General features: G+C 40.1%; 1 protein-coding gene across 1 annotated transcript in view; it reads left to right on the plus strand.

The window, feature by feature from the left end:
• The first annotated feature begins 17,488 nt into the window (after positions 1 to 17,488).
• ELP2 (elongator acetyltransferase complex subunit 2) overlaps positions 17,489 to 25,403 on the plus strand; it is a 41,509-nt gene continuing 33,594 nt past the window's right edge. Inside the window, exons 1-5 of the mRNA XM_074899377.1 lie at positions 17,489 to 17,644; positions 17,758 to 17,836; positions 19,071 to 19,156; positions 20,894 to 21,044; positions 22,299 to 22,376. Of these exons, the coding sequence (XP_074755478.1) occupies positions 17,513 to 17,644; positions 17,758 to 17,836; positions 19,071 to 19,156; positions 20,894 to 21,044; positions 22,299 to 22,376 (526 nt within the window). The 5' untranslated portion in view covers positions 17,489 to 17,512. The remainder of the gene's footprint in view (positions 17,645 to 17,757; positions 17,837 to 19,070; positions 19,157 to 20,893; positions 21,045 to 22,298; positions 22,377 to 25,403) is intronic.

Here is a 25,403-nt window from a genome sequence, read left to right on the forward strand (position 1 = left end):
ATCTCAGCTCATGAGTTTTCTCATTTCAATTTCCAAATCTCTCCTACATCCCACCAGGAGGGGAGAAAACAAGCAGCTGTGGGGAGCTTAGTTGCCATCTGGGGTTAAACCACGACAGACGATAAAAGATGCTTCTACAAATACATTAGCAACAAAAGGAGGGCTAAGGAGAATCTCTATCCTTTATAAACATAGTGACAAAGGATGAGGAAAAGGCCGAGGTACTTAATGCCTTCTTTGCCTCAGTCTTTACTAGCAAGACCAGTTGTTCTCCAGGTACCAAGCTTCCTGAGCTGGAAGACAAGGATGGGGAACAGAATGAAGCCCCCAGAGTCCAAGGGGAAATGGTTAGTGACATGCTACACCACTTAAACACACACAAGTCTATGGGGCTGTATAGGATCCTCCCAAGGGTAGTGAGGGAGCTGGCAGAAGTTGTCACTAAGCCACTTCCCATCATTTATCAGCTGTCCTGGTTAACTGGGGAGGTCCCAGTTGACTGGAAGTTAGCAAATGTGACACCCACCTACAGGAAGAGATGGAAAGGGGATCCAGGGAACTACAGGCCTGTCAGTCTAACCTCACTGCTGGGGAAGGTTATGGAGCAGACCATCTTGAGTGTCATCACACAGCACAAGACAACCAGCTGATCAGGCACAGTCAGCATGGGTTTATGAAAAGCATTTCCTCCTTGACTAGGCTGATCTCCTTTTATGACAAGGTGACCCACTTGGTGAAGGAGAGAAAGGCTGTGGATGTTGTCTGCCTAGACATTAGTGAAGCCTTTGACACTGCTTCCCACTGCATTCTCCTGGAGAAACTGGCTGCTTATGGCTTAGACAATGTACTTTTTGCTTGGTAAAAAAGTTGTCTGGATGGCCAGGCCCAAAGAGTGGCAGTGAATGGAGTTAAATCCAGTTGATGGCCATTCACAAGTGGTGTTCCCCAGGGCTCAGTACTGGGGTCACTTCTGTTTAACATCTTCATCAGTGATCAGATGAGGGATTGAGTGTACCCTCAGTAAGTTTGAAAACACCAAGCTGGGTGGAGGTATTGATCTTCTTGAGGACAGGAAGGCTCTACAGAGGGATCTGGACAGGCCAATTATGTGAGGTTCAACAAGGCTGAGTGCCAGGTCCTGCATTTGAGTCATACCATGCCCATGCAATGCTACAGGCTTGGGGAGGAGTGGCTGGAGAGCTGCCAGTCAGAGAGGGACCTGGGGGTGTTGATTGACAGCTGGATGAACAGGAGCCAGAAGTGTGCCCAGGTGGCCAAGAAGGCCAATGGCATCCTGGCCTGTGTCAGCAATAGCGTGGCCAGCAGGGACAGGGAAGGGATCTGACCCCTGTACTCGGCACTGGTGAGGCCGCGCCTCGATTCCTGTGTTCAGTTTTGGGCCCCTCACTACAAAAAGGACATTGAATTACTTGAGCAAAGAAGGGCAACAAAGCTGGTGAAGAGTCTGGAGCACAAGTCATACGAGGAGCAGCTGAGGGAACTGGGGGTGTTTAGCCTGGAGAAAAGAAGGCTGAGGGGAGACCTTATCTCTCTCTACAATTACCTGAAAGGAGCCTGTAGTGAGGTGGGTGTCAGTTTCTTTTCACAGGTAGCAAGTGATAGGATGAGAGGAAACAGCCTCAGGTTGTGCCAGAGGAGGTTTAGATTGGATATTAGGAAAAATTTATTGACTGAAAGGGTTGCCAGGCGTTGGAAGAGGCTGCTCAGGGAAGTGGTTGAGTCACCACACCTAGGGGTATTTAAAAGATATGCAGAAGTGGTGCTTAGGGACATGGTTTAGTGGTGGACTTGGCAGTGCTAGGTTAATGGTTGGACTCAATGACCTTAAGGGTCTTTTTCAACCTAAATGATTCTATGATTCTATAAAGTGGTATACACCCTCATATGAATAGAAATTATCCAAGTGCATCACAGGCATGATTTAAAACCTTAATACAGTATATACTTGTGCTTGTATTCAGAAAAAAACCTATTTATGTTAGTATTAATTAAAGACAAATTAGAAGAACAGAAAAACAAGTCTGACTGAGGAAAACATCCTTATGCATGCCATTTGCTTTGTAATTGTGCACATACCTAATTACCCTTCCATAGAGATGAAACATCAGAAAGGATTCTCAAGTCCTTTTGCTTATTATCTGCTTTAGTACAACACTTTTCCCCTGTAAGCTATTGCATCCAACCTTGTTTGCAATGTTTCAAGCTACTGATTTTTTTTTTTTCTTCCTGGGGAAAACTGTTTAATCTTTTACAGACTGAATGAGAAAATGTTTCCAGATACTTACCCAGCCTTTTTTTATTCCTCTGAGTCATCCAATTCCTCCTACGTCTGCTGCTGGACTTCAAAATAGGATTATTATATGTGGTTTACAGCCTGCAAACTGGATATAGGATTAGCCATTTTAGCTTGATCCTACCTGATAAACAGTGAAATAGTAGTGGGGGAAGAAACATTTTTCCAAGTAATAATTTTCCATAAAAGTAATGTCTCTAGAAATATTGTTGCCTCAAATAAGGAGAAAATCATATCAATCACTGTGAGTAAGAGGGAGGATGATCCATGCAAAAATACTTTCTTGTTAAAATTTCTTGAGAAGGCCTGAAAATCAGCCTTAGTTGAACAACAAGGAAGAAAATCAAGGAGTGCGGCAAAGATCAGCAAGGTTATCATCATCATTCATTAGCAGAAGACACATGTGCCTTTGTAGCACAGCAAAAAGCAACTTACAGGCAGAAGCTCTTTCAACAAGGGGAAGAAATAAGGAAATCCACCTGCCAAGTTTTAAGAAAACTAGTCACACAGGGCTTTGACCAGCCTGTCGGTGGGAGGCTGAGGTTAGCCTGTGTAGACAGTACAAAAGCAGCTCTGGGAAAAGTTTCTTGAACATCTCAGACAGTGTTAGGTGATTTGCTTTTAGAAAGCTGACAAAACTCAGGACTCCTGACAGCCCTACATTCAAAAAAGCAAAAAGATTTAGCTTCTACTCTTGAGATTAAAATTAATTTAAGTCTGTCATTAGGAAAGTTATAACCTCAGTCTACTGTGGTAAAAGTCATGTTGAAGGCTCCCTAGCTTCCACCGTACACCCTGTATATAGTGCAGCTCATAAACGAGCCACATCAGCTGGGCTCAGAGTACATCACATTCAGACATCTTCATTACCTCCTTCCAGGCCTTTATAAATGATGCTCAGCAAAACAAACCAAGTTTACTTTAAATCAAACTATACTCAAAGAAAAATAAAGCAAAGCCTGCACTTCTGAAGTGCCACCAAAATGATTCGTAAAAGGACAATGCTTTTTATTAGAGATGCTAACATTAAATGTAAAAATATTTGCTGGACTCAGGAATGGGACCAAAATACCTCTATGTCAGAGGTTTTCGAGTAGCGAAGACAAGTATCACGTCTCTCACTTGCCTTTGCATGGGAGGACACTCGCTCAAACAGATCAAACCAATCACAGTTCTCAGAAGTGGAGGATAACACTGGGGTCATAGATGTTTCTTAAATTATATAGAATGACTGAAATCAATGACTACTTGAAACCAAATTACACTGAAAAGATGGATATACTTTTGAGAGCTAGATGAGCTTGTGTAAATTTTTGTCACATGTGAGAAGCTATATAGGCACTGAGATACCTGGCCATTGAATACAAACTGGATGAAAATACAATATACGTTCTTCACTTCTAGTGTCTGTCAATGAGATAGGAATGGAAACAAATGTATGACATTGTGCTTTAACTGAAAACATAACTGTACTTGCCTCAAAGGAACTCTGTTGCTTACTAAATGTAGGAATATCACAACATCTCATGATAAAAGATGCCAGTTCTGAAAATCTGTATCTTATTACATGGCTGCTGGAAAAGAAAATAGTACAGAAAATAATAACATTTCTGACAGATAAGAAGCGTCTTCAGTTATGAATGTTGTGTCTTGCCTGGTTATTATATTTGCTCTACAGGTTGAGGGGATTGATCAAAAAACTCAGGCAGAACTTTCTGCAGCAACTTAGGAAATAACAAAAGGCACCAACCCACTGTCCACCTCGGCTGCAAGTAACAGTTCTCTAGTGCAGAGCTGGCAGGACAGAAGTGTTTGCTTAGAAATGCAGTGCAAAGCCTGTCATCTGAAGCTGCATTCAGCTTACTGGACTTCAGATCACCTTCAGTCTTGTGGGTGAGTACGTGTATCCCTGGTTCCACAGTAGGACAGGATTGATGTGGTGGGGGAAGGTGGAAGGGAGCAGTGCATTGCCTCCCACTGTGCTCTTCTTTCTAGAGAAAGGACATGGGGATGGGAAGGACTGGTGGTAGCCTGCAATATGGACAACTGGGGAACCAGGACTTTGTGTTAGGAATTTCAGCAACAAGTATACTATTGAAAAAGGAACATGAAGAACTTTCACAGGGTTGAAAAGGTTGTCCCCTGAGAAAAGCAAGAAGAGGAACCAGTTTCACTGGTCAGAACCAGAGAAGGTAGATCTAATTATTGCTGCTACCGTGACATGTTAGAGTGTTAAAAAACACAGACAGTTCTGTGGAGTATTTCTCCTTTAAAAAATATTTTACAGTGGCCTTTTCTTCTCTTGGAAAATACAAAATTTAGTTTTGTTTAAGAAAGCTCTAGGTGTCAACTTGCCACTGACTCTGGAAAGGAAGAACTGCAAATGAACAAACTCAACCAGATTTAAATGATGGTTAGCAATTGTCATGCATAGATACAGGCAAGTTCTTAAGTATTTGCTCAGACATAAAAAACTTTCATTCTCTGGTATAAATTATTGTCTGTGAAGAAGGAAAAATGGGGAATGTCTTTATAGAAACATAATAATGTAAATATCTAAATAGGGTAGGAGCAGGGGACATAATACACTATGGGAAAAATGGAGGCTATGGAAAAACAGAATATGAAGAATGGATCATGGTCAAGTTTTACTCAGTGTCTTGCCTTTTAAACTTCTGTATATAATTTAAAATTATTTATAATCATACACAGTTGATTGGGTTGAAAGGGTTTAAGGAGAAGAGAGGTTTGGGGTCAAAAACTGAGGGAAGAGAACTAGTTGAGGGAATGTGTGATCAGAGAAGAAATGTCACATGTAACAAAGAGCAGACAGAACAAGACATGAGGATCTCGGTGGGATAACGCAATGAGTGAGAACAACTCATGTCCACACCAGCTGGGAGTTAGCACCTTTGCAGGGTAGGTCACTTCTGTTTCATGATGTTTAACTTGGATTCTCCAACTTCATGTTCCAAAGATGTGAAAACTTTAAATTTCTTTAATCTTCCTGTCCTATAATCCAGAAGACACTTTATCAGACACCTTCTTGTCAAATGAGACATCATGAATCAACAGCATGATCACAAAGGGTAAACCCTAAATCAGATTATCTCAGGCTCCAACGTTCAAGAGGACTTTTAAGTTAAAATGTGATTCTCCTTTTATGGCTGTTACAGATATAAACATGAAACTATTGCCATATTATTGGATTCTGTAAGTTAATATATTTTGTAGCTGTGTATAAAATTTGGTTTGACACTAGATTTTATCTAGAATTCAGTCATACTCAGAATGAAGCAGATCACTTAGCAAAACAACAGCTAACACATTTAAGTCCCTTAGAAATAAAAATAATTTCTAAAGCTTTGAAAGACCAAACTATATACAAGCTAAAAGCAGAATGAAGTCCATGTACTGAAAAGTAAAATTTTCATGTGATAATGTGCTTGTGAGAATCAAATTAGGACTTAAAGTGAGAGAAAGGAAAGAAAGGGAACTACTATATGAGAAAATATGGACAAAAAGAGAAATGATAACTCTACACTGTTTATCTGAACAAACCAATAGGTTGTTCATACAAATAACTTTCTTAAAAATATCGGTCAATGTTTTCACTTGGAAGTGAACAGTGATGTGAAATGATGGTAAAACCCCCATTAGACACACTTTATTTATTAAAGCTTCTTCCAACATATTGTCACATTGCATCTAATTATCTCTTTTAAGAAAAAACAAAAAGTTCTGGACAAATGGAAATAACAGTATGTGGAATAATAGTGATGAAGAAAATAGAAAAAAAACCAGGTATTTTACAAAGATACATGAAGATGAGCTGTTTTTAATATCTGAAAAGATTTGGGTGCAATTATCTGTGATAAAATAAGGAAGGTAGATACTGTCTATATGCCATAAAAGCAAAACAAAGAAAATAACAGAAAGTAAAAACACTACCCAAGAGGCCTCTGATCCTTTTTTTTTTTTTTTCAATTTCATGAACGCCCACCTAAAATTTATTCCATTTGTTTTCAAACTGCAGCACAGAAGAAGGCAGATCAAATTTCCAATATTCAGAAGAAGATTTTTGTAATGTAATATGGCTAAAACAAGATAGCAAAACTGATTTATGCAATAGTTTACCGGGAATATCAAACACTTACTAAAGCGAAGAATAAAATGCCACTTTCTTTCCCAAAGTGCAGAGGCAAACCTTCAGAAGATGAAAACAATCAAAGATTTGCTCTAATAGAAGTAAAACAATTTCTATTAGCCTGGGACAACTCCTGTAATGTTTTGCATGTCTAGAGAGGGATTAGGTTTATTTTAGGAATTCTCAGAATCATGAATTGATTAAATAAAGGAAAATAAAATTTTCCTGTATGCGATGGAAATAGCAAGAAGGAAAACGTATTCTCTTCACATATCTCTAGGAAAAAAAAGGGATCATGTTAAAAAAAAAGATCATGTTTAAAACATTTTCTTAGAAATCTCTAGAACATCATACAGTACAAGAAAATCTGTGTTTACTTTCTAACAAATGTTACATATTTAAAAGGGGATCAGAAAATATTTTTAGATATAAATTTTGATACAGAAAGTGACAAACTTACAAGATAGAAATCATAATGACTTACATAGCCTAAAACTAATCACTACCTCACGCCATAAATTTTTATTCACATTGATGCCTTTTATTGGGACATTTTGGAAAAGGCTGTGATAATTCCATTGATATACATCTGGAAAAATATACCTAAGCACGACAGAATTATTACAGATGATATAATTCAAATAAAAACAGAAGCTGACTCTATGGTTTTAGAGTTTACCTGCTAATATATTAGTTGGTTTTATATTGCATTACAAAGTAAGAATGTTGGGTTTATTATAAATTCGTCATTCCTTCTACTAAAAATTCTATAAAGACGACTAATATTTGATGCAGTTGGATGCAGGCTGTAATAAAGTCCAAGCAAATAACACAGAGTGTTTTTTTGGCTCCACCACGAATATGCCAGCTTCTTTTTCACTTTTCCTCGAGGCTAAAGGTTTATCCTTCTGCCATCCTTATTATTATGCCCTAGTGTTCAAAAGGTAGAACTGTGCTAAGGGTAACAACACCATCTATTAAGCTCATGGTGTGTGCAGACTGTTACAGACCACCCCGGGGCTTTTTCCTGATACCCACCTGAGCTTGTCCTACTGCAGTGACCTTGGGTTCGCTGCAGTCTTTGGGAGTGCTCTCTCGCTGGAGACCTGTGTGGAAAAACTTCTCATTAAGAATAAAGTTCTGCCATCTGTCACAAGCCTCATGTAAACAGCTGAACCAAAATGCCTTGTCTTCCTCGGCTCCTGAGTGCTTCCAGTACAAGTCAGGTAATGACTAGTAACAGTCAGAAAGAAATAGGCAAAAGGCCATTAAAACCAGAATAATTTAAAGCCATTTTCACACAGTGCTAAACAAGAAGCAGAAAAGCAGGCAGGTAGAAATAATCTCAGCAGCTTCCCTTTTTCTTGCTTGCTTGATACACGTTTTTGCCTGACTTGGTACCATTTATCAAGCACATGTGCTGTACCACAAATAGTCTGGGAACAATATGCAGCTCCCCAGCTCAGCGTAGCTGGTTTCTGTATGAGGCATTTATGCAACTCTTCAGCACAGATCTGTCAACTTCTATAGCACTCTTTTTTTTTTTTTTTTTTTCCCTATAGTATAAGCACAATGAATTTACACAATTTAGGGAACATGCAATAGTTTGAGAAATGTAAACGCAGTACAAACACACTGAGGTGGATGATGGAGCCCTTCAGAGGCGGGCCAAGGGGGCAGGGTTATGTTATGGATATCAACAAGAAAGGCTGGACAACAAATGGCTTAATAAAATAGCAGGTTTTGTAAGATAGGATAAGAAGAGGAATACAGATAGCGAGTACATCTTACAACACTTCAAATGCTGGGCACCCCCATGTTCATGCAGCATCCAATGGGGCCTAAATGGATTTTCCCAACAGATGCTGTGCAGAGCAGATCCTGTCCATGTGGAGATGCTCTCCCTCTTTTGATCATTTGAGTCACTACTGGATTTTCTCACAAGAAAACAACCGTTTCTAAAGGACATGCAAATGAGGACTTCTTGCTGCCCAGTCAAATAAAGGCAAGGCCATGATAGAGGAAAATTCTCTGGCATGGTGTGGGAGCTGCCCACAGACAGCTCTGTGATCATGATGCAGCTGAGGTGACCCCATGGCTGGGAGACCTGTGCAGCCTAGTGCAGCCTGAGGGCTCTGCTGGGTGAGCAGCCCAGCACCCACCTGCACCCGCTTGGGGTAATGGCAAGGCAGGTCACTCAGCCCTCCATAGGCAGCCCTCTCCTGGGCAGGAGAACTGCACTCCAGCCCTTGATCCGCACGCAATCTACCTTTCTCAACCATATTATAAATGACAGATTATCTGAGTAGGCTCTCCAGCTAACAGACAGTTCCCTGACAGGCTGGAAGGTTATATCCATCTAACAGCCACCAACACAGCTCAAGCTGGCATGGGGCAGCAAGCTCCCATGTAGATGCTGCTCACGCTACTGAACAGGCTGCTCAAGCCTTCATATGAGGCCCAGTAGAGCAGTCATGTGCAGGATCACTATCTCCTCAAATAAAATGTCTTCTGCAAGGAGCCCAGGGCAGAGGTTAGGGGGACAACAGGGAAGGGAATAGGAGAGAGGAACAGGTGACAAGAAGGAAAAAAAGGTTGTAGAAGATAAAGACAGACTAGGGATTCTCTGCAGGGAGAATGTGGAGTAGCAGAGCTAAATAGACTTAGAATTCAATGGCTGTAGAAAATACAATCAGCTCTTAGAGCAACTATGAGAATTATGTGGTTTAGGCTGGATGTGATCTCTCAAGATTGCCTGATCCAACTCCTTTTATCAAAAGAAGAGCTACTGGAAGGATAAATTGCAGTCAAGAAAACATTTCATAAAGAAGGTGACAGACAGGAAATAGATGCTGCAGTTCGTGCAGCAATTTGTGTAGAAGGGCACAGAGCGACACTGCTCTGAACAGCATCCATGTCCTCAGCAATGGTGGTGATGCACTGCAGGGCACAGTCCCCAGAAGGTACTGCAGCAATTTCTAGAATCACATTATGAATGAGTTTGGAAAGGACCTCAGGAGCTCATGTTTGGAAGGGACCTCTGGAGGTAATCTGGTCCAACACCCCTGCTCAAGCAGGGCCAGAGGCATTGGCCCAGACAGAGCTCCAGAAGGACGATGCAGGTCTCCATGTCTTGGGCTGTAGGGAGTGCCTAGGGCCTCGCGTTGAGGCCGGGGCATCAGGAGATGGTCTTTTAGCCTGTAGGAGATGTGTGCTCACCCAGGATCACCAAGTTAAGGACCTGCATGAGGTCAGCAGACTGTGCAGCATCAGAGATGATGAGAAAGAGAGGGACTGGATCTTCTCTGAGACCCTGCAGCTTCAAGAGAGACTAGAGACTGGAAGAGAGTGGGTGGATGCATGTTTCTTCATCTGTAGAATATGCTCTGAAACAAAAGAAAAGAACTGCTGTTGCTGATTACATGGAGCATGGATTTTTTGGATGGGAGAAATGGGAGAACTGGCGAAGGAATGATGAAGAATGTTGTGATTTACCTTGACAGTATTCCTTGGTGAAATGACAATTTTTCATGTACTCAAAATGAGGTAAAAAATTCACTCTAGCCTTGTGCAAATTTAGTTTTGTTGACAGTTTATGCAGCATGAAAGGTAAACATCTACTAAGTATTATTATTGCTGACTGTGCTTCTCATGAGTGAATCTCAGTGCACGCTGCAGGTTTTTAGGTACATGCCCCTTTGGCTTGGTTTGTTCGTGCAAAGCTACTTGCAGAATATCCTGCAAGGCTCACTAGTGCAGAGATGCTTTTGCCTTCAGTCTCTAGACATCTCTGCTTCAGTATTTTACTTCTTTAAATGGATATATTTGTGACTAGAAATGTAAAGAAAAATGAAACAAAATAACTTGACTCTAAAAGCATCAGCATACGAGAGTTAGAACTCGGGTGCGTGGAAAAGCCAACTTATGTTGTCTGTGATTGTCGAAGTGATTAAACTGATGCAGTTTCTGCTGTTTCTGTAAAACATTCTTTCATATTTTCACGATATCATGGTGTTTTCCTGATGAAAATTCATTTTCATCTTTCCTATTTCATCCAGTGAGTCAAATCAACTGTCACAGATTAAGCTAAACAGTGTAGGCATGGATCCTCAGAAGCATTTTAGGCAACTGAATAGAAACTGGGTTCCTAAGTTCGGTGATCTGAACCTTGGCCTTAACATTTCCCTTCACCCCTTCAACAGTTACTTTGACAAACCAGGCAGGTTTCACCTCATTTGGTGGTAACAGAATGAGATGCCTTGTTGGTGGCATTCTACATTTAGGATGTAGGAAGCAAGAACGATAAAATAATGAAATAGATATTTGTTTAATTATTATTTCTGATATTCTGGGATCTGTTGTGTGGCTTTTTGTTGTTTAGTTATTTTAGTCATTTTAGCTGCATATTTTCGTATGTGAAAAGTATCTGTGTCATCTTGTAAATAAAGTAATTTTACATAATAAAAAGAACAACATTGATATGGAATTTATTGATGGATGTCTTATTATTTTAATTACTAAAATATTTACTCAATATCCAAAGAATATGTTTTTATAAATTATTTTTATGCATAAGAGGGAGGTTGAATTTCAGCTTTAGCTGAAAAATAAAACTCACTACCTTAAATCTGAAGATGTATCAAAAATTCCCATTCAGTGCAATTTCCTCTATCTACTATACTTTATCTGATTTGCCATTGGGATTTTTTGTCCTCATGTTCAGTCACTATTTTTCTCTTCTAAATGTGTTTCCCATCAACTATTATTCAGTCTTATAGCTCTGTAAGAAATACCTTTTAACAGTGTTTTCTACATGCTAGTGTGGTATGAAGTCCGCTTCTGAACCACTTATTTAAACTGAGAGACACTAAATAGAAAGCACTTTTTCTGTGGGATGCAGGGATGTAGCCTGGGCAGACACCGTGGACAACAGAGGTGAAAAATAATACCAGGCACCTGCGATGCCAACTCTGACTTGAGTGGCACAGGGCACTTTGTGGCCACAGTTCATTAAATTCTCCAAATAAATTGCCGTTTACTACAGAAACTTTGTACACCAATATACACCAATATTCACATAAAAAAAAAGTAATTAAAAAAAGTAAACTGTATTTTGACAGAAATTTGAGAGTTTTTCATTACCTTTCTTAGGAAACAAAGTTTTACTCAACACAAGCAGGCTGCTGTATGAGCATTCGATACCCTGTGCCCTAGTCCCCTTTCCCCTGCAGCTCTGAGACTCAGCAGACATTTGTTTCTGCACACTTAGCACCGGGAAAGGGGATTTTCTCATACAAACCTATGATGTTGTTTGAATTTCCTCCTAACTGAAACCCATGACAGCTCCAGAACGGCAGGCTAGAAGGTTATAACTTTTTGTAACTGTTCTCACCAAGTTACTGGGTGTAAGACAGTGACAAGCAGCAAGGAGGACTGACATTACCATACAGATAAAAAAGTCTGCCAGCTCCTGGTGTCAGTAACTGGAGCCCTGATTCAACACCTCATCAAATGCTGGGAATCTCTTTGACCCCCAAAGGCTTTGGATCAGGCTTATCCTTCCGGAAATTACTAAATATCACATAACTTGTGCTACAGAGCTTCAGTATCAAATCCATTGTAAATATATGTATAGTGGATGTAGTTGCATGCAAACACATATGTGTGTGTACAAATAAAATGACCCGTTGATACTAATTCAATACATTTATTTTTAAATGACCATGAAGACGTCTCAGGAAAATAATTGGAGTTTATTTTTGTGAGATTTTCTTCTTCAGTGTGAAACAATATCCTATCCAACTCATACAAGAACTGCTAGAACTGCTGCTAATACAGATATTAAGTGTAAAATATGAATTTAACTATTCAAGATTACATTTCCAAGCACTCGTGTGTGTTTGTGTATACCCTCTAGAATGCATGCCTATTATCATGTCTCATTTTAGAGCTTCTGCTTCAAAAACATAATGCATAATCAGTTTGATTATGTGACAAGCTGTTTCATCTTTTTTTTTTTTTTTTTTCTTTCCCAAGCAATTTTCTAGGTCATGTTTGCATTAGATCTTCTCTAAAAAAAAAAAAAAAAAAGAAAATCAGACATTTTCTGTGGAATTTCTTTCAGCTAGCAATTACAGTCATTGTCTGGAGAGCTAATTTTGATCGTATTTATAAATAATTACTTTATTTTTTATCTGAAAAATCAGCAATCCATTATGCAGTGGGAATTTAAGCCATTCATAGAATACTTAAAATACCGCCTTCAAGAAAAATGGAAATAGCTATAGTTATGATTTGTTCAGTTTAAATTTTTTCACCAGCATCATTCAACTTTCAGTCTTCAGTGAGATGAATTAAAGGAGAAATTGTCTCTAAGAACTTGTTCTAAACATTTTAAATTAAATCTATTCAAGTGACGGTATCTGCTCTTGAGAAATGTATTTGAAAAGGATGCCACAGGCTTACGTTGTGCTCAACATACACTGAAAATCTTAACTTTTATCGAATGCAGGACCAACAGTTCCAGTATCAATCAGTGGCAGTTAAAAACTAGTCTGATACTGAATTTTAATGGACCCAGCCAGTAACTTTAGGCATGACACTTGTCCTTGGTCACCCTTTCTGGTAGCCTACTGGTAGATGCAGACTCTAGGGAAAGAAATCCCAGCAAACCCACGAGTTAGTATTATTCCTCATGCATCAAAACTCTTTCTGAAGTGGATCCCACAGCTGGCTAAAAGGGAGAGGCTGGATTTGTACTCAAGATGTTGAAGGCAATAGAGTTGTTCCTAGCTGTTGTATGGGTATCCTCTGCAAAGCTGGCAAATAATTTAAACTCATCTTTATGCTTTTGGTCACTATAGTTTATTATTTATTTTCTCCGTGCTCCAGCTCTGATCCTCAGGTGAAACTCTGTCCCCACAGAACCCATCAGCAGTGTCCCCATGCTGGAATCTGATTTTCAAGAGTTTTAAACATTCGCAGTGCCAGCTGGAGGCAATGGGTGCTGTGGGTGGTTAGCTCTCCCTCCTGAACACTGCTCTGTGTCTTCCACATTGGGCACTTCATCACTGAAGAACTATGGTGCATTTGTTATGAATTCTGGTCCCAGGAGGAAATTGTCACCCAGAAAATGAATATAATAATATCCCTCTGCCTAAGAGTGATATTATAAAAAAATATAATTCATACATTTTTCTGAGACATTCAGGTTCTGTGGCAGTAAAAGTCACAAAAAGAAAAAAAAAAAAAGGCTATGAGGAGAAGGATAATTCTGTGCTAAGAATACTGTACAGCAAATTAGGCCTAAGGCCATGATATAACTAATGAGGAGAAATTGAAATACTGAATAGCTGCCTCATTCACCAGGCGCTATTCATCCAGGTTGCTACTGGAGGCAAGCAGCCTACAGTAAAAATAGCAGGCAGTAATTTGAGTATGAAGTAACTTCATTAATGATTATTTCATAAGGCGTGTATACGATGAAGAGAACTAAAGATAGTCTAAGTTCAACAACTACAAAAAGAACAGGCTGCCAACCTTTGAGTTGCTAATTTAACAACTTTTAAACATACTTCTATAGAATTAAACAGCATATAAATAAACTTTAAACTTAACATATGGTTGTTGCTTTCATAGTACATGCAAAGTGACCCGTGTCTAATATACATATTCTTGTACACCAGCAAGAGCACACCCGATAAAGGAAAGCATAAATATTTGATTTAATCTATCAAAGACCAGATTTCTTCTCAACATGGATTCAACTAACAATGCATGCAATATATATCCAACACTGTATTTTCCTCATAAAACCAAAGAAGATGAGGCTAAGTATGCTGTATAATAGGTTGGAAACATTCTGAATGAAAACATATTTGTAACATTATTATATTTTCATGTCATTCTTTAGACATAATTAGATAAATATATTAAATGACATTTCTTATTTTTTGACTAGTGTTTCATTTTCTCAGTCTCTATCTAAAAGTTTGCAGGCTTAACTGAGTTTGGTAGGGAGCACATGAAGATCACTAAGCCACCTCTGCCTGCAAAACCTGACTTGTAGACATGAGTTTACTATCAAAATAACTGTTTTGCTATTGGAGTAAAAAAACTTATTCAAATATCTAACTGGCAAATATTTTTTAAGCTAAAGAATTGTCAGGATGAACAGTATCTCACTTATGGGAATTTGTTGATGTAACTCCATTGGCAGAACCAAACTGGGACATGTATATGGAGTGACTTCTGAAGTCTGCTTAGATACCATCACAACCTTTTCTGATGTTCAGTGAATTGAGGTCTTCTTGTGTCTCAAAAATTACGCCAAAGGGGAAAAAAAAGAGGAAGATTATTTTTACATGTATTTCTGAAAAGTGAAGAAGTCATGTTCTGGGAGGATGAAGGAAAACAGCAAGGTTTGAATCCAGTAAGGACACTAGCCATGAATGAAGACTGACAGTTGGTGACTAGCCCAGAGTATGTCCTTTTCCATCCTTGGAACATCACTGACCACCGCTATTATTTCCTTACAATGCATGTGTTCTTAAAAAGTGTTTTGATTGTTATAATTATCCAATATTCTAAATTTCTCATACACCATCCTCCAGATATTTCCATTTTCAGACATAAGAAAAGATCATTTAATGTCAGAACTCACAAAAAAACTTTATTGAGTTATCCCAAAGGCCCAGCATCCCATGTGAAAAGACTTGGTCAGACATCATACTTACAAAAAGTAAGAAAATAGGATTGTTTAGGCTGATCTGGCCAGATACAGACCCAGCTTCCCGTGCTTTTTGGCTATACCGCTGTGGTGCTGTTACAGCATTTCCCATGGTGCTTTCAAGCGCATATTCCATGTTGATTTATCCCAGTTCTCTTGGTGTCGGGGTGGCATGGGGACAACAGTGACAGTGACAGACCTTTGTGGCAGAGAGGGGGCAATCACTGGCAATACCTGGTGCTAGCAGTCCTCTGCAGTGTGCTCCATCAAGTTGCCTTGTAAAGCACTATCCAGGAGGCGGTAGCCTAAGGCTGCAATGCCCAGCCCGACAAAACCCTGCAGCATGGGGCCACAGTGCCCTCGCACCCCCAGGCACACCTCCAAATCTCTCTGACACAAGCAGCACTCAAGGCCCTCCTGTTTACAGGACATCATCATCATCAGGTTATCTATCAGATGAGTAAACTTTTTGTGTCACAGAGGAATCCACCATCCAGATCCATCCCGGAAAGCCTTAACTTTGCCCACAGTCACAATAAGAGCCTGTTTCCTTCCCACAGCAACAAGCTCAACTCCTACAACATGCCCCAGATTTTTGGCAGAGCCCGACCTTCTCCTGCCAGAGTGCTGCCTCAGACCCTGGCAGGGCATGTTGAGAAGGGGGTTGCTGTGCAACCCGACTGCTGCGCAGCCATCCTCGGCAGCTGGAGACAGCACTCCTCAGTTAAAGCATGCTTTGATGACTGGATCTGTGCATTTTTGTGCAAGGAGTCATTTGTTCCCTTAGCAGCTAACATTTCTGGCTGTATCTTGTATGTGACCAGGCACAGTTTCCTCTCTCTCATACCCACTGGAAAAAGCTGTGCCCAGCTATATTTTTATATCAGGTTACAGCCAGTATTCATGAACACGCAGGCACACAGGGAGATAAAGACCAGGCAGGAGTGGTTTAGGGTCCTAAGTGTTCCCTGTGCTATGCAGAGTGCTTCCCCTGGCTGCCTGCTTGCTTTCTGCTGCTTCTCTTCCTGCCTCCCTGTTCTCTTCACAGCCACGTAGAGCTGTCTTCTCCCCCCACCACAGGCTTTCCAGCTTTTCAGTTCAGCTTTGATGATTTCAGGATACCCCCGGGTGCAGTTTTGGGGCAGGAAGCACACGACAGCTGTAGGTAGTCATATATGTTTCTTCTCACTTTCCACTTTCTGTCCATTTATACTTCAGCCCGGTCTCTGCCCCAGGGCCTTCTGCGTTTGTGGGGGAGGCAGACTGGATGTCTCACAGAAGGTTCTGCAGAGACTCCTACACAGCCTGTGGGATAGCAAGTTGCAAAATTCTTGAGCCTGTGAAGCCAAATGACTGAAACGGTTCATGGCACACCCATACAGTGTAATACCCTCTAACCGTCCCATTTCTTTAGGCCAGTGACCATGCAATTGAAACTAGACTACTACTGCAGTATTTAACTTTCTTACTTGGTTTTAATTTCTTAGGTAGGAAGGGCAATAAATATATCATTAAATAAAAATGTGACAGAATTTTCTAATCTGTTATAAACTCATCTTTTGCCTTGAAAAATAAAGTTACTCAGACATACCCAGATCACCCCACTGGGGCCGTGGACATTGCTCAGTTGTAAATTCCCATTATTTCTATGACAGTTATTCTAGGATATCATAATAAACTGTAATATTAAACACATCCTGAACTCAGTGACTTTAAAATGATCCTTTATCAGAAGGAGTCTCTATAGGTGACGGAAACAGATCGGAAATGGGTAATAACATAATCATCTATCTCTTGATACTCAGCTCAGCTCTTTCCTAGAGCATGTGGAACCAACCTATATGCACAAAAACAAACAAACAAACAAACAAACAAAAACAGAAAAAAAAAGAGAAAAGTTTTACAGTTTTTAAACCTTTGAGTGTAGGTGCAATAACGATTAGAACTCTCCCTCTACAAAAAATAAAACCCCAACGAATCAAAACCCAAACTAATTTCGGTTTCACTGGGCTTTACGCCCTGATTTTTAGCGGCTGTGGTGGCGAGGCCCGGCCCGCGGGGCTCCCTCACACACCAAGCCCAGAGCCGCGCTCTCTCCACAGCCACCCTGCCCTGTGCGGACGCTTCCCCAGCCCAGGGACACGAACCCGCGGCCGCCCGGCTCTGGCGGGGCTGGGCCGGGCCGGGCCGGAGCCGCGCCCCCTCGCCCCTCAGGCCGCGGGACAGCCCCGCCCCTCTCGCCTCAGGCCCCGCCCCCTCGGGCGCCGCGCGGGGGTCGTTGCTACGGGAGCTGCGCGAGGTCGCGCACGCGGCGGGGAGGAAGATGGCGGCGCCCGTGGAAGTCTGTCATGTCGCCTGCTGCGCCAACCGGGCGGGCGGCGGGGCCGTGTCCTGGGGGCGCGGGGGGCTCCTCGCCTTCGGCAGCTGCCGCGATGTCGTCCTCTACCAGCCGGAGGTAAGCTGAGGCGCAGCGGGCCGGGACCGGGGCCGGGAACCGGAGCTGGGGCCAGGAACCAGAGCCGGGGCTAGCAGCGCGGCCTCACGCTGGGTGCTTTCTCTCTCCCGCAGGTGAGGCGGGCGGCCGCCGCCCTCCGCGGCCACGCCGGCAGGGTGAACTGCGTGCGCTGGGTCCGCCGGCGGGACGGCGGTGAGTAGCGCGGCCTTTCTCCCCTGCCTCCCCGTCCTCTCGGGTCGGGAGGCCGCGGGTGTGTGTGTCTGGCGACCGCAGCGGTTTCCGGGGCCGCTTCCCCTCGGGGCCGCGGGCGCTGCTGCCCAGCCCCTGGCTGGGGCGGTGAGCAGGGAGGATCGGCAACAGAGGGGCTGCGGTGTATACTTGAAGGAACAGGGATCTGCAGCGCATCCTCTCGCCTTCAGCCCAGCCTCCCTGTAGGGATTTTAATAGGTGTCTCCGCAGGAATCGGACCGGGGAAACACAGGTGAGCTGCCCGGTAAAGCGAGGGGGTCCGGCGGGGTGTCTTCTCTGGGCCCCTCAGTCAACGCCAGCCAGGGAGGCTGCTCTGCCTGGGGCTGCGGTGGCTCTGACAGGTCGCGGCTCTGATGCTTGTGCTGCCACCGGGCTCTTTAGTAAGGGTCTGGAGTTTTGCGTCGTTTAACTTTTAAACTGATTTACAGTGCCTTTTAAAAAATCTCCGACGTAAAGCTGTAAATTTCATATCCACGAAAAAGTATGCTTTCAAGATGAAATGTTCGAGATCCTTATGAGGCTTTTGCTTGAGAGTAATTTCAGAATTTAAAGTTGTTAGTGCAGGCTTTTCAAAGGCGTGTATTCTTGCCCTTAGGCATTTATAGAAACTCACTGACAAAGTGAAATGGGGCCGTTGACTGGACCGTTAATGCAATGTGCCTGTTGCTTTTTGGGGGAGGAAATACTGAAGTGAAAACATCCCTTTTTAATAGTGATATAAACTGCCATCCTTTCATCTCGTTGGACTAAAACCTTTTCTTCTTAAAACTGATTAAAATAAATTATTTTCAGGGAACTTGAGAATTAAATTTTCATGTGAAGCTTTGAATTCTCTCTGGTTAGATTTCTCTTGTTTTGTTTTCCTATCCTCCAAACAAAAAAAGAAAAAATTGCACTGTTGGATTTGAGAATCTTTTTGGAAAGACGTATTTATCACGTTCATACAAAACTTTAAATATTCCTGTGACTTTTCTTTTTATGTTGTCTTAGAGAATACCTTTGCTTTTAAGCTCTCTTGCACAGCACGACTCATATTAGCCATACTTTATTTTGATTGAAACTTTGCTTACAGTTGATACATGATATTTTGTGAGTAGTAACCAATGTAACTGTGTATGCTGTTGACTGTTGTTACAAAGTAAGTGTTCACAAAACTTTCCAAAATGTATTTTTTTAGCTTCTGAAACAGAGTTAGTTTCTGGTGGATCTGATAAACAACTCATTCTCTGGGAATGGAATGGAACAGGAATGTGGAATAATCAGGTGAGCAAAGATAACCTCTTTTTAAAGCTCCCCCCACCCTCATTTCTCACATACTTCAAATTATGTTTTGTCTATATTTCTTATTTATAGCTCTTCAGTTTACCCTGACTATTGAATGTTGTGTGTATCTCCTTCAAATTGTTGGTATTCTGTCATGCTGTGTTTTACTTTAAAAGTTGTTTCTTGTTTTCTCTAGTTTCTCTTTTTCAAATCAGCCTTTATGAAGAAATTAGATAGCCAGTCATCAAGTAGATTTGTCTAGCATGTCTAAAAAAATCCCATTTTTCTGTTCTTGAGTCATCAGTTTTCTAATCTCATGTAGCTCTTTCCTTTTAACTGCCTTAAAATCTTCAAACCATGAGGTTTGAGTTGACATTTCCTGTACCCTTCTCCTTCGTTTCTTTATATACGTTTTGTAGTGATTTACGGTCAACCTGCGTGACGGTGCAGTGTTTCTATCTAGGTAGTCTTGCAAGGATGATATGCAAGTTGGTGTAGGTGTTTAAAAACAAAAAAAGTGCAACGACTGATTTTTTTTCAGAGAAATTGAGAAAAGTAAGGAGACATGCTAATTTATTATTCATACTATAAAATGTAAGGCAAAAAATGGAGTATACTGTAAAAGGGCCTTCAGGATGAACTGAAATTTAGATAAAATACTTTTATTATCTAACTGATAAAATCTTACTTATTAGGCATTGGTTTGTGAATGGCTGTGTAGGTAACCCATTTCATAGGCTATCTGAAACTAGATTAGACTTGCCATTTTAAAATGCATGAAAATGCATACTAGGGGGAAATGCACCTAGTCTGATGGGGGAATGTTCTCAGAAATAAATAATTTCTGATCCATTGTAAGTGTTTAGGTATTTATTTAAAATGACTTACAGATTCCTTTAGTGACCTTTTCTGCTGATGTGGTGCACAGCCTCGTGGCAGTCTTTGAAAAAGAATGTGACTAAATGTGCACATTTTAATGAAGTTCTAGACTAGTGTAAATTCTTAAAACCTGGCAAAGTTCTGTGTTGGACCGAGCAAAAGTTCTTACTGGGGCCTACCAGGCTATATTATGGAAGGAGACATCAAGTGTGTTTATGACCAAATTTAGTCTGAACAACTTCTGGTCACAGAATTAAAAGTATCTTGTTTTGCTCTTTGTGTTTATGAAGAACTGATTGCAAATTGAATCACCTGTATTTATTCACTAATTCAGAAAGTAGGTACTTAAGTCTAAATTTAGAGTTTTTGTTTTTCATGTTGGTATTCTGAGGGAAGAAAAAGCTGGTTTGATTTGCGAGAACACACTAAACGTTGCTGACAGAGCTCCTGTAGCTGCTACTTATTCCATTGTGTTCTCTGCTCTGTCTCCTTCACTGAGGTTCTCCAAACTTTTATGAGATGTTCCTTAGGGTGAGGGGCAAGAGAAGGAGAAAAAGGAAGGCAAACTGCTTTTAACTTCTGTGGTGAAGTGGTGAGGTTTGTATAGTGTACAGACGAACATTTAATTCTCCTCAGCTTTGAACAAAATCTTACCAAGTTAATACTCATTACTGCTGTATCCCTTCTCTGTGTTTTTCTGGAATATGCTATAGCTTAAGCATAGCTTGGCAGATGCTCTGCCATTGCAGGTGTACTGCAGTGTTTTCAGTATTATTTCATTTCTTAAAATAGCTTTAAAAATTTTCTCAGATAAGTTACTGGAATTTAAAACTTTGAAAAACTTTCTGATATGTTCAGCTTGTGAAAAGCATTCCTCTCAAAGGCCATGATGAAGCTGTTTGTGCTGTGGATGCTGTCTACCAGTCGGATGAACCTGATCTAAATCTGCTAATAGCTTCTGCTGCTTCCGACTCTACTGTGAGAATCTGGTCTCGGCATGGTTCAGAAGGTAACATTTTTTTTCTTAACATTAGAGACAACATACTGGCTTAAAAATGATGAATGCTTTAATCCACTGAAGTACTTGGCTAAATACTAACATATTTTAATGCAGCTACATTGATTTCTCTTCAAACTCTGGTACATCAAACAACTGTACTGCTCTTTGAAAGCTGAGGGTTATACTAGTTTAACAGCTTTGGGTTAGATTTGTTCTGTAGAATGATTTATCTTTAATTTTCATCAGTGTTGCATTGGCTAAATTTACTTGGTTTTAATGTGTATTCAAAATATGATGACCTGAACCATTATTGCCCTGTAACATGAGGGCAGACTAGCTGTATGTGTGTGTGAAGTAAAATTAATTAGTAAAATTATTAATGCTGGCATTAGAAAGGTGAGTTTAAACTAGTCACTTGTTTGTTGCTATTGACTTGAGCACAAAGAAGTTTGGGATAACAGGATCATGACCTCTGGTGAATGAGGTCATTGCACAGACTCATGGGAGAACAGCTCTTTGAAATATCAAGAAGTTGATAGGGTGGATAATCTAAATTTAAAGTGTTTTTTGCTAGTTGAGTTTTAATGACTGCATCTCTCAAGCTACTTTCTTCCTCACCGAGTGAACTTGAGGATTTCAGATTGCCCTGCCTACATGAGAGAAATAGTTGGGAGCTGCCAATCTTCAGCCCCGGGTTCTGGAAGGCATTTCTTATGCTCTCAAAGAACATCATGAAGTCCTGTCCTTTTACTTTTTGTCTCGCTATTGTGAGTTCCAGTGATGGAAGGACCAAGTCTGCTTCTGTAGAGAGGTTTTTCTGCTATCCAGTTGGTTACTCTGATCTTGATGGCTTACTGGTGTAACTGCTCTAGGATCTCAGGGGTGGTTGTAGGTTTTTGTTCAGTTTTCTATCTGCTCTTGTAGAAAATGGGTTCAATTTTAGCTTCCTGTGTAGTGAATGCTGTTGCCACAGGATATAATTTGCCATATTTATCGCTTCTGATGTGTTACTGCAGTGAAGCTGTACAACTTAAATACTCAGTAGAGAATAGTGACTTATCTTTTAACTCTGCAAACTCTGGATGAATTTCTGTGGCCCCACAGAAGATAACATTATTTAGGCTTTTGAAAAAAGTAGAAGTTTTTCAGCTCTTTAAAATAAATTTGAATGGAAGATTTGAACTACATAATGTAGTAGGAAATGACAGTATAACTAATACTTAACAACGAATGAGATCAACACTGTCTGTTCTTGTTTTCTAGCTAAATGCATTGAAATTCTGCAGTTTGGAAATGGATTTGTTATGGATGTCTGCTTATCCTTCTTGCCTGGCAGCAATGGTAAAGTACAGATGCACATCTTGAATATCAATGCAGGAAATGTAAGATCTACGAAATGTCCCAAATAGATTTTAATTTGACCCACTCAAGATCCTTGTGCCATATTTTTTGTTTTCTACAGAATCAGCCTAACCTGTTGCTTGTTTCTAAAGATTTTCACTGAACTCTTTGGCAATTAGAAAAATACTGGATGATTACAGTTTCTTCAAAATGATGCCGAAATGGAATTCTTTTGTTGAACTCTTGAGACAGAGTGCTTAAGAAGGGGTTAACAGGGCTGTAAGTGAACAGGATAGGACGATGCAGTTAGTTTCATCCAGTCCTTGTGGTGCTGCTGTGTATATTTGTTCTTGTTGTTTGGATTGAAGGGCAAGATCCATAAAAAGAATCTGCAGGCCTACATCAAAAATTGCAGATTAATGAGCAATGTTTATCACCTGTTCAGTCTTAAATGTGACAAAATTGAGATGCTGAACAAGTTTAACCTGACTGTTCAGCATGGTTTATGTAGTTTTCTTTTAACATAAATGTTCAGTTTTTGTAGCCTGCCACAGACACGTTCTTCTGTTGCAAATCTGTAGAAGCTTTTTTTTAAAAAAAATGTATGCTCAAGACAGATACATATGTTGAATTAGGTTTGTGTTTAAGTATCATTAGAGCCTTTCACCTGGATGGATGGAGGAGTGCCAGGCTACCAAGGGGAAAAAGTACTAAAGTTTCTTACTGTATCTAGAATTTTCAACTATTTGCTACATGTATTCCACACTGATGTCTTGTTTGATTGTACACCTCCAGAGCGGTTATATAAAAGCCTATTTTATTTTTTGGCTTGTGATAATTCTGGGAGATATAAAAAGCTCTATAGAGATGCATTGTCCCATTTGGAAATGCTAATGTCCATTTCCAGAGTGTGTCTGGTATCAAAAGCAGCATCTGCACTGCTAAAGAACTGTAAACTTCTCTCTCTTTTTCCTGTAAATATTCTGTTAGGTGATTGCTGAGATGAAGTTAAAAGGCTTGAGAGTAAATTAAAATCACTACCTCCATTGTGAATTTTTGTTAGGAGTGTCTGTAGTGCCAGTTTAATGAGTCTAAAATTCATATTGCAAAGCAATAGATTATTTCTTTGTTTATGATACTGTACAGGCAAGAAATTCTCACTGTAACACTCTAGTGCATCTATTTAATGTTGAAATCATGTTGTATATAAGAGAAGTGACATCATTTTGGAAAAATGTTAAATGAAGCTTATCATGTTCTTAAAACTAATTACTTCTGGAACCAAAACTGCATGGAGTGCTTGAAGCTTCTTTAAATGTTGGAATAGCAAGCATTTTGTTTTGCTGTGAAAATCTCCCAGAGTCCCCAACACCCAGTGTTGCTTAAAGTTGCATTCAGAGCAGGACAATCTTTTATTATGGCCTCTTCCCATCCCAATTCAAATTAGTTATCCAAAAAAACACAGTCCTCATAACCTGAAAAAAAAAGTACTTCACTTTTCTGAAGGACTGAAATTATTTTTAAATGGTAAATAATTTGTGTAGGTCTTGTACAGAAATAAAAAAAAAATCCTATGCATTTTTGTTTTTAATGCCAGTTCCAGTATGAATGAACTGTGCTGCTAAAATTGTCAAGAAACAGTTTAGATTATGAACCATAAATGTATGGTTAGAAACGTTTACCCTAGAAATCTATAAAGGGGCTTTTAATACAGCATAGCCATGTTCTCTGTTTTTTCCCTAAACCTGACATAGTATTCCATAGGATTGAACTGATTTTGTGCAGAGGAGTATGTTAACTCTGAAATCTAAATAAAGTAGTTAAAATATATTATTAAAAATTTCACTGCTGATCTTTCTGTCAGAAACATTAATCTGTAATGCCCATTTGGAATTTTGATGAGCTTCAGGGGAAAATGATATATGATAACTTTAGGAGTTGCTCTGAAATCTCTGAAGGCTGTGTTGGCAGCTGTATTAAGATTTAAAGAAGCTTTTCTCTTGAGGACAATCTGCAGTTCCTAAGTCAGGAATTAAATACAGAATTACTTTTCTGAGAGTTCTAAACTACTCTCCTGAACTATAAGGTTTTACAGTAAACCTCTAATTTCACCAAGCAAAGAAATTTAAAGCTCGCATTGAAAATTCAATCATACATACTATATGCTTTAACTTGCAAAAGACATTGAAGTTCATGATGCCTAGTATTTTAACTGATTGTCCTTGAAAAGAAATGATTTAAAAAAAAAAAAAAACCCAAACCACATTTCTGTGAAGAAATCAAATGGGGAAAGCCAACAGACTGATCAAAAACCTGAAAAATCATTTGCAGTTGGAGTATAGCTTAAGCACTTTACTAGCAGCCTCTTAGTTAAGGAGTTTCTTTACAGGTGTTTTCTGACTTTTGAAGAAAAGCTTTGTGCTGTTTTGTTTGTCTGGTTGCTTTTTGCCTTGCAGTGTCTGCAGAAACTCTGCTTCTGAAATGCTGGGAATAGAATTTACATGTCTTGATCCGCCCTTTTGTCATACACTGATTCTTCTCACTACCTGGATAATTGTGGTGCCATAGCTTGGCCTCTGACAAAGTTACCTCCTCAGAACTGAACTGCAACAGGCGAAGAAAAGAGTGAGCAAACCTGAAAAAGTTTTGCCTATCACACTGTCCCCATCGCAATTGGACCACAGTTTTCAATTCATTTTTTTTCTATTTCCTTTGCCAGACTTTATCTGAGTCAGAACCAAATTCTAATACTCTAGAGCATTTATGTGAAAAACTATATACTAGTCTGTTTTTGCCAGTTATATATTTTTTGATAGAATTTCTTGAGTGAAATCTTTTGCATTTGTCTGGTACAGCAACTAGATCAATATTCTCATCTTGTTTTTGTTAATCAAACTTTTATTCCATTGAATAAATATGTAATTACTATAATGGCCCCTAAAATGTATTTCTCAGGAAAGGGTGATACAGGGTCCAAGAACATACATTGTATCATATTTTGTGGAAAAAAACCCTCACTCTTGCCCA

The sequence above is a fragment of the Athene noctua genome, chromosome 2 (genome assembly GCF_965140245.1).
Source record: "Athene noctua chromosome 2, bAthNoc1.hap1.1, whole genome shotgun sequence".
Classification (NCBI taxonomy): Eukaryota; Metazoa; Chordata; class Aves; order Strigiformes; family Strigidae; genus Athene; species Athene noctua.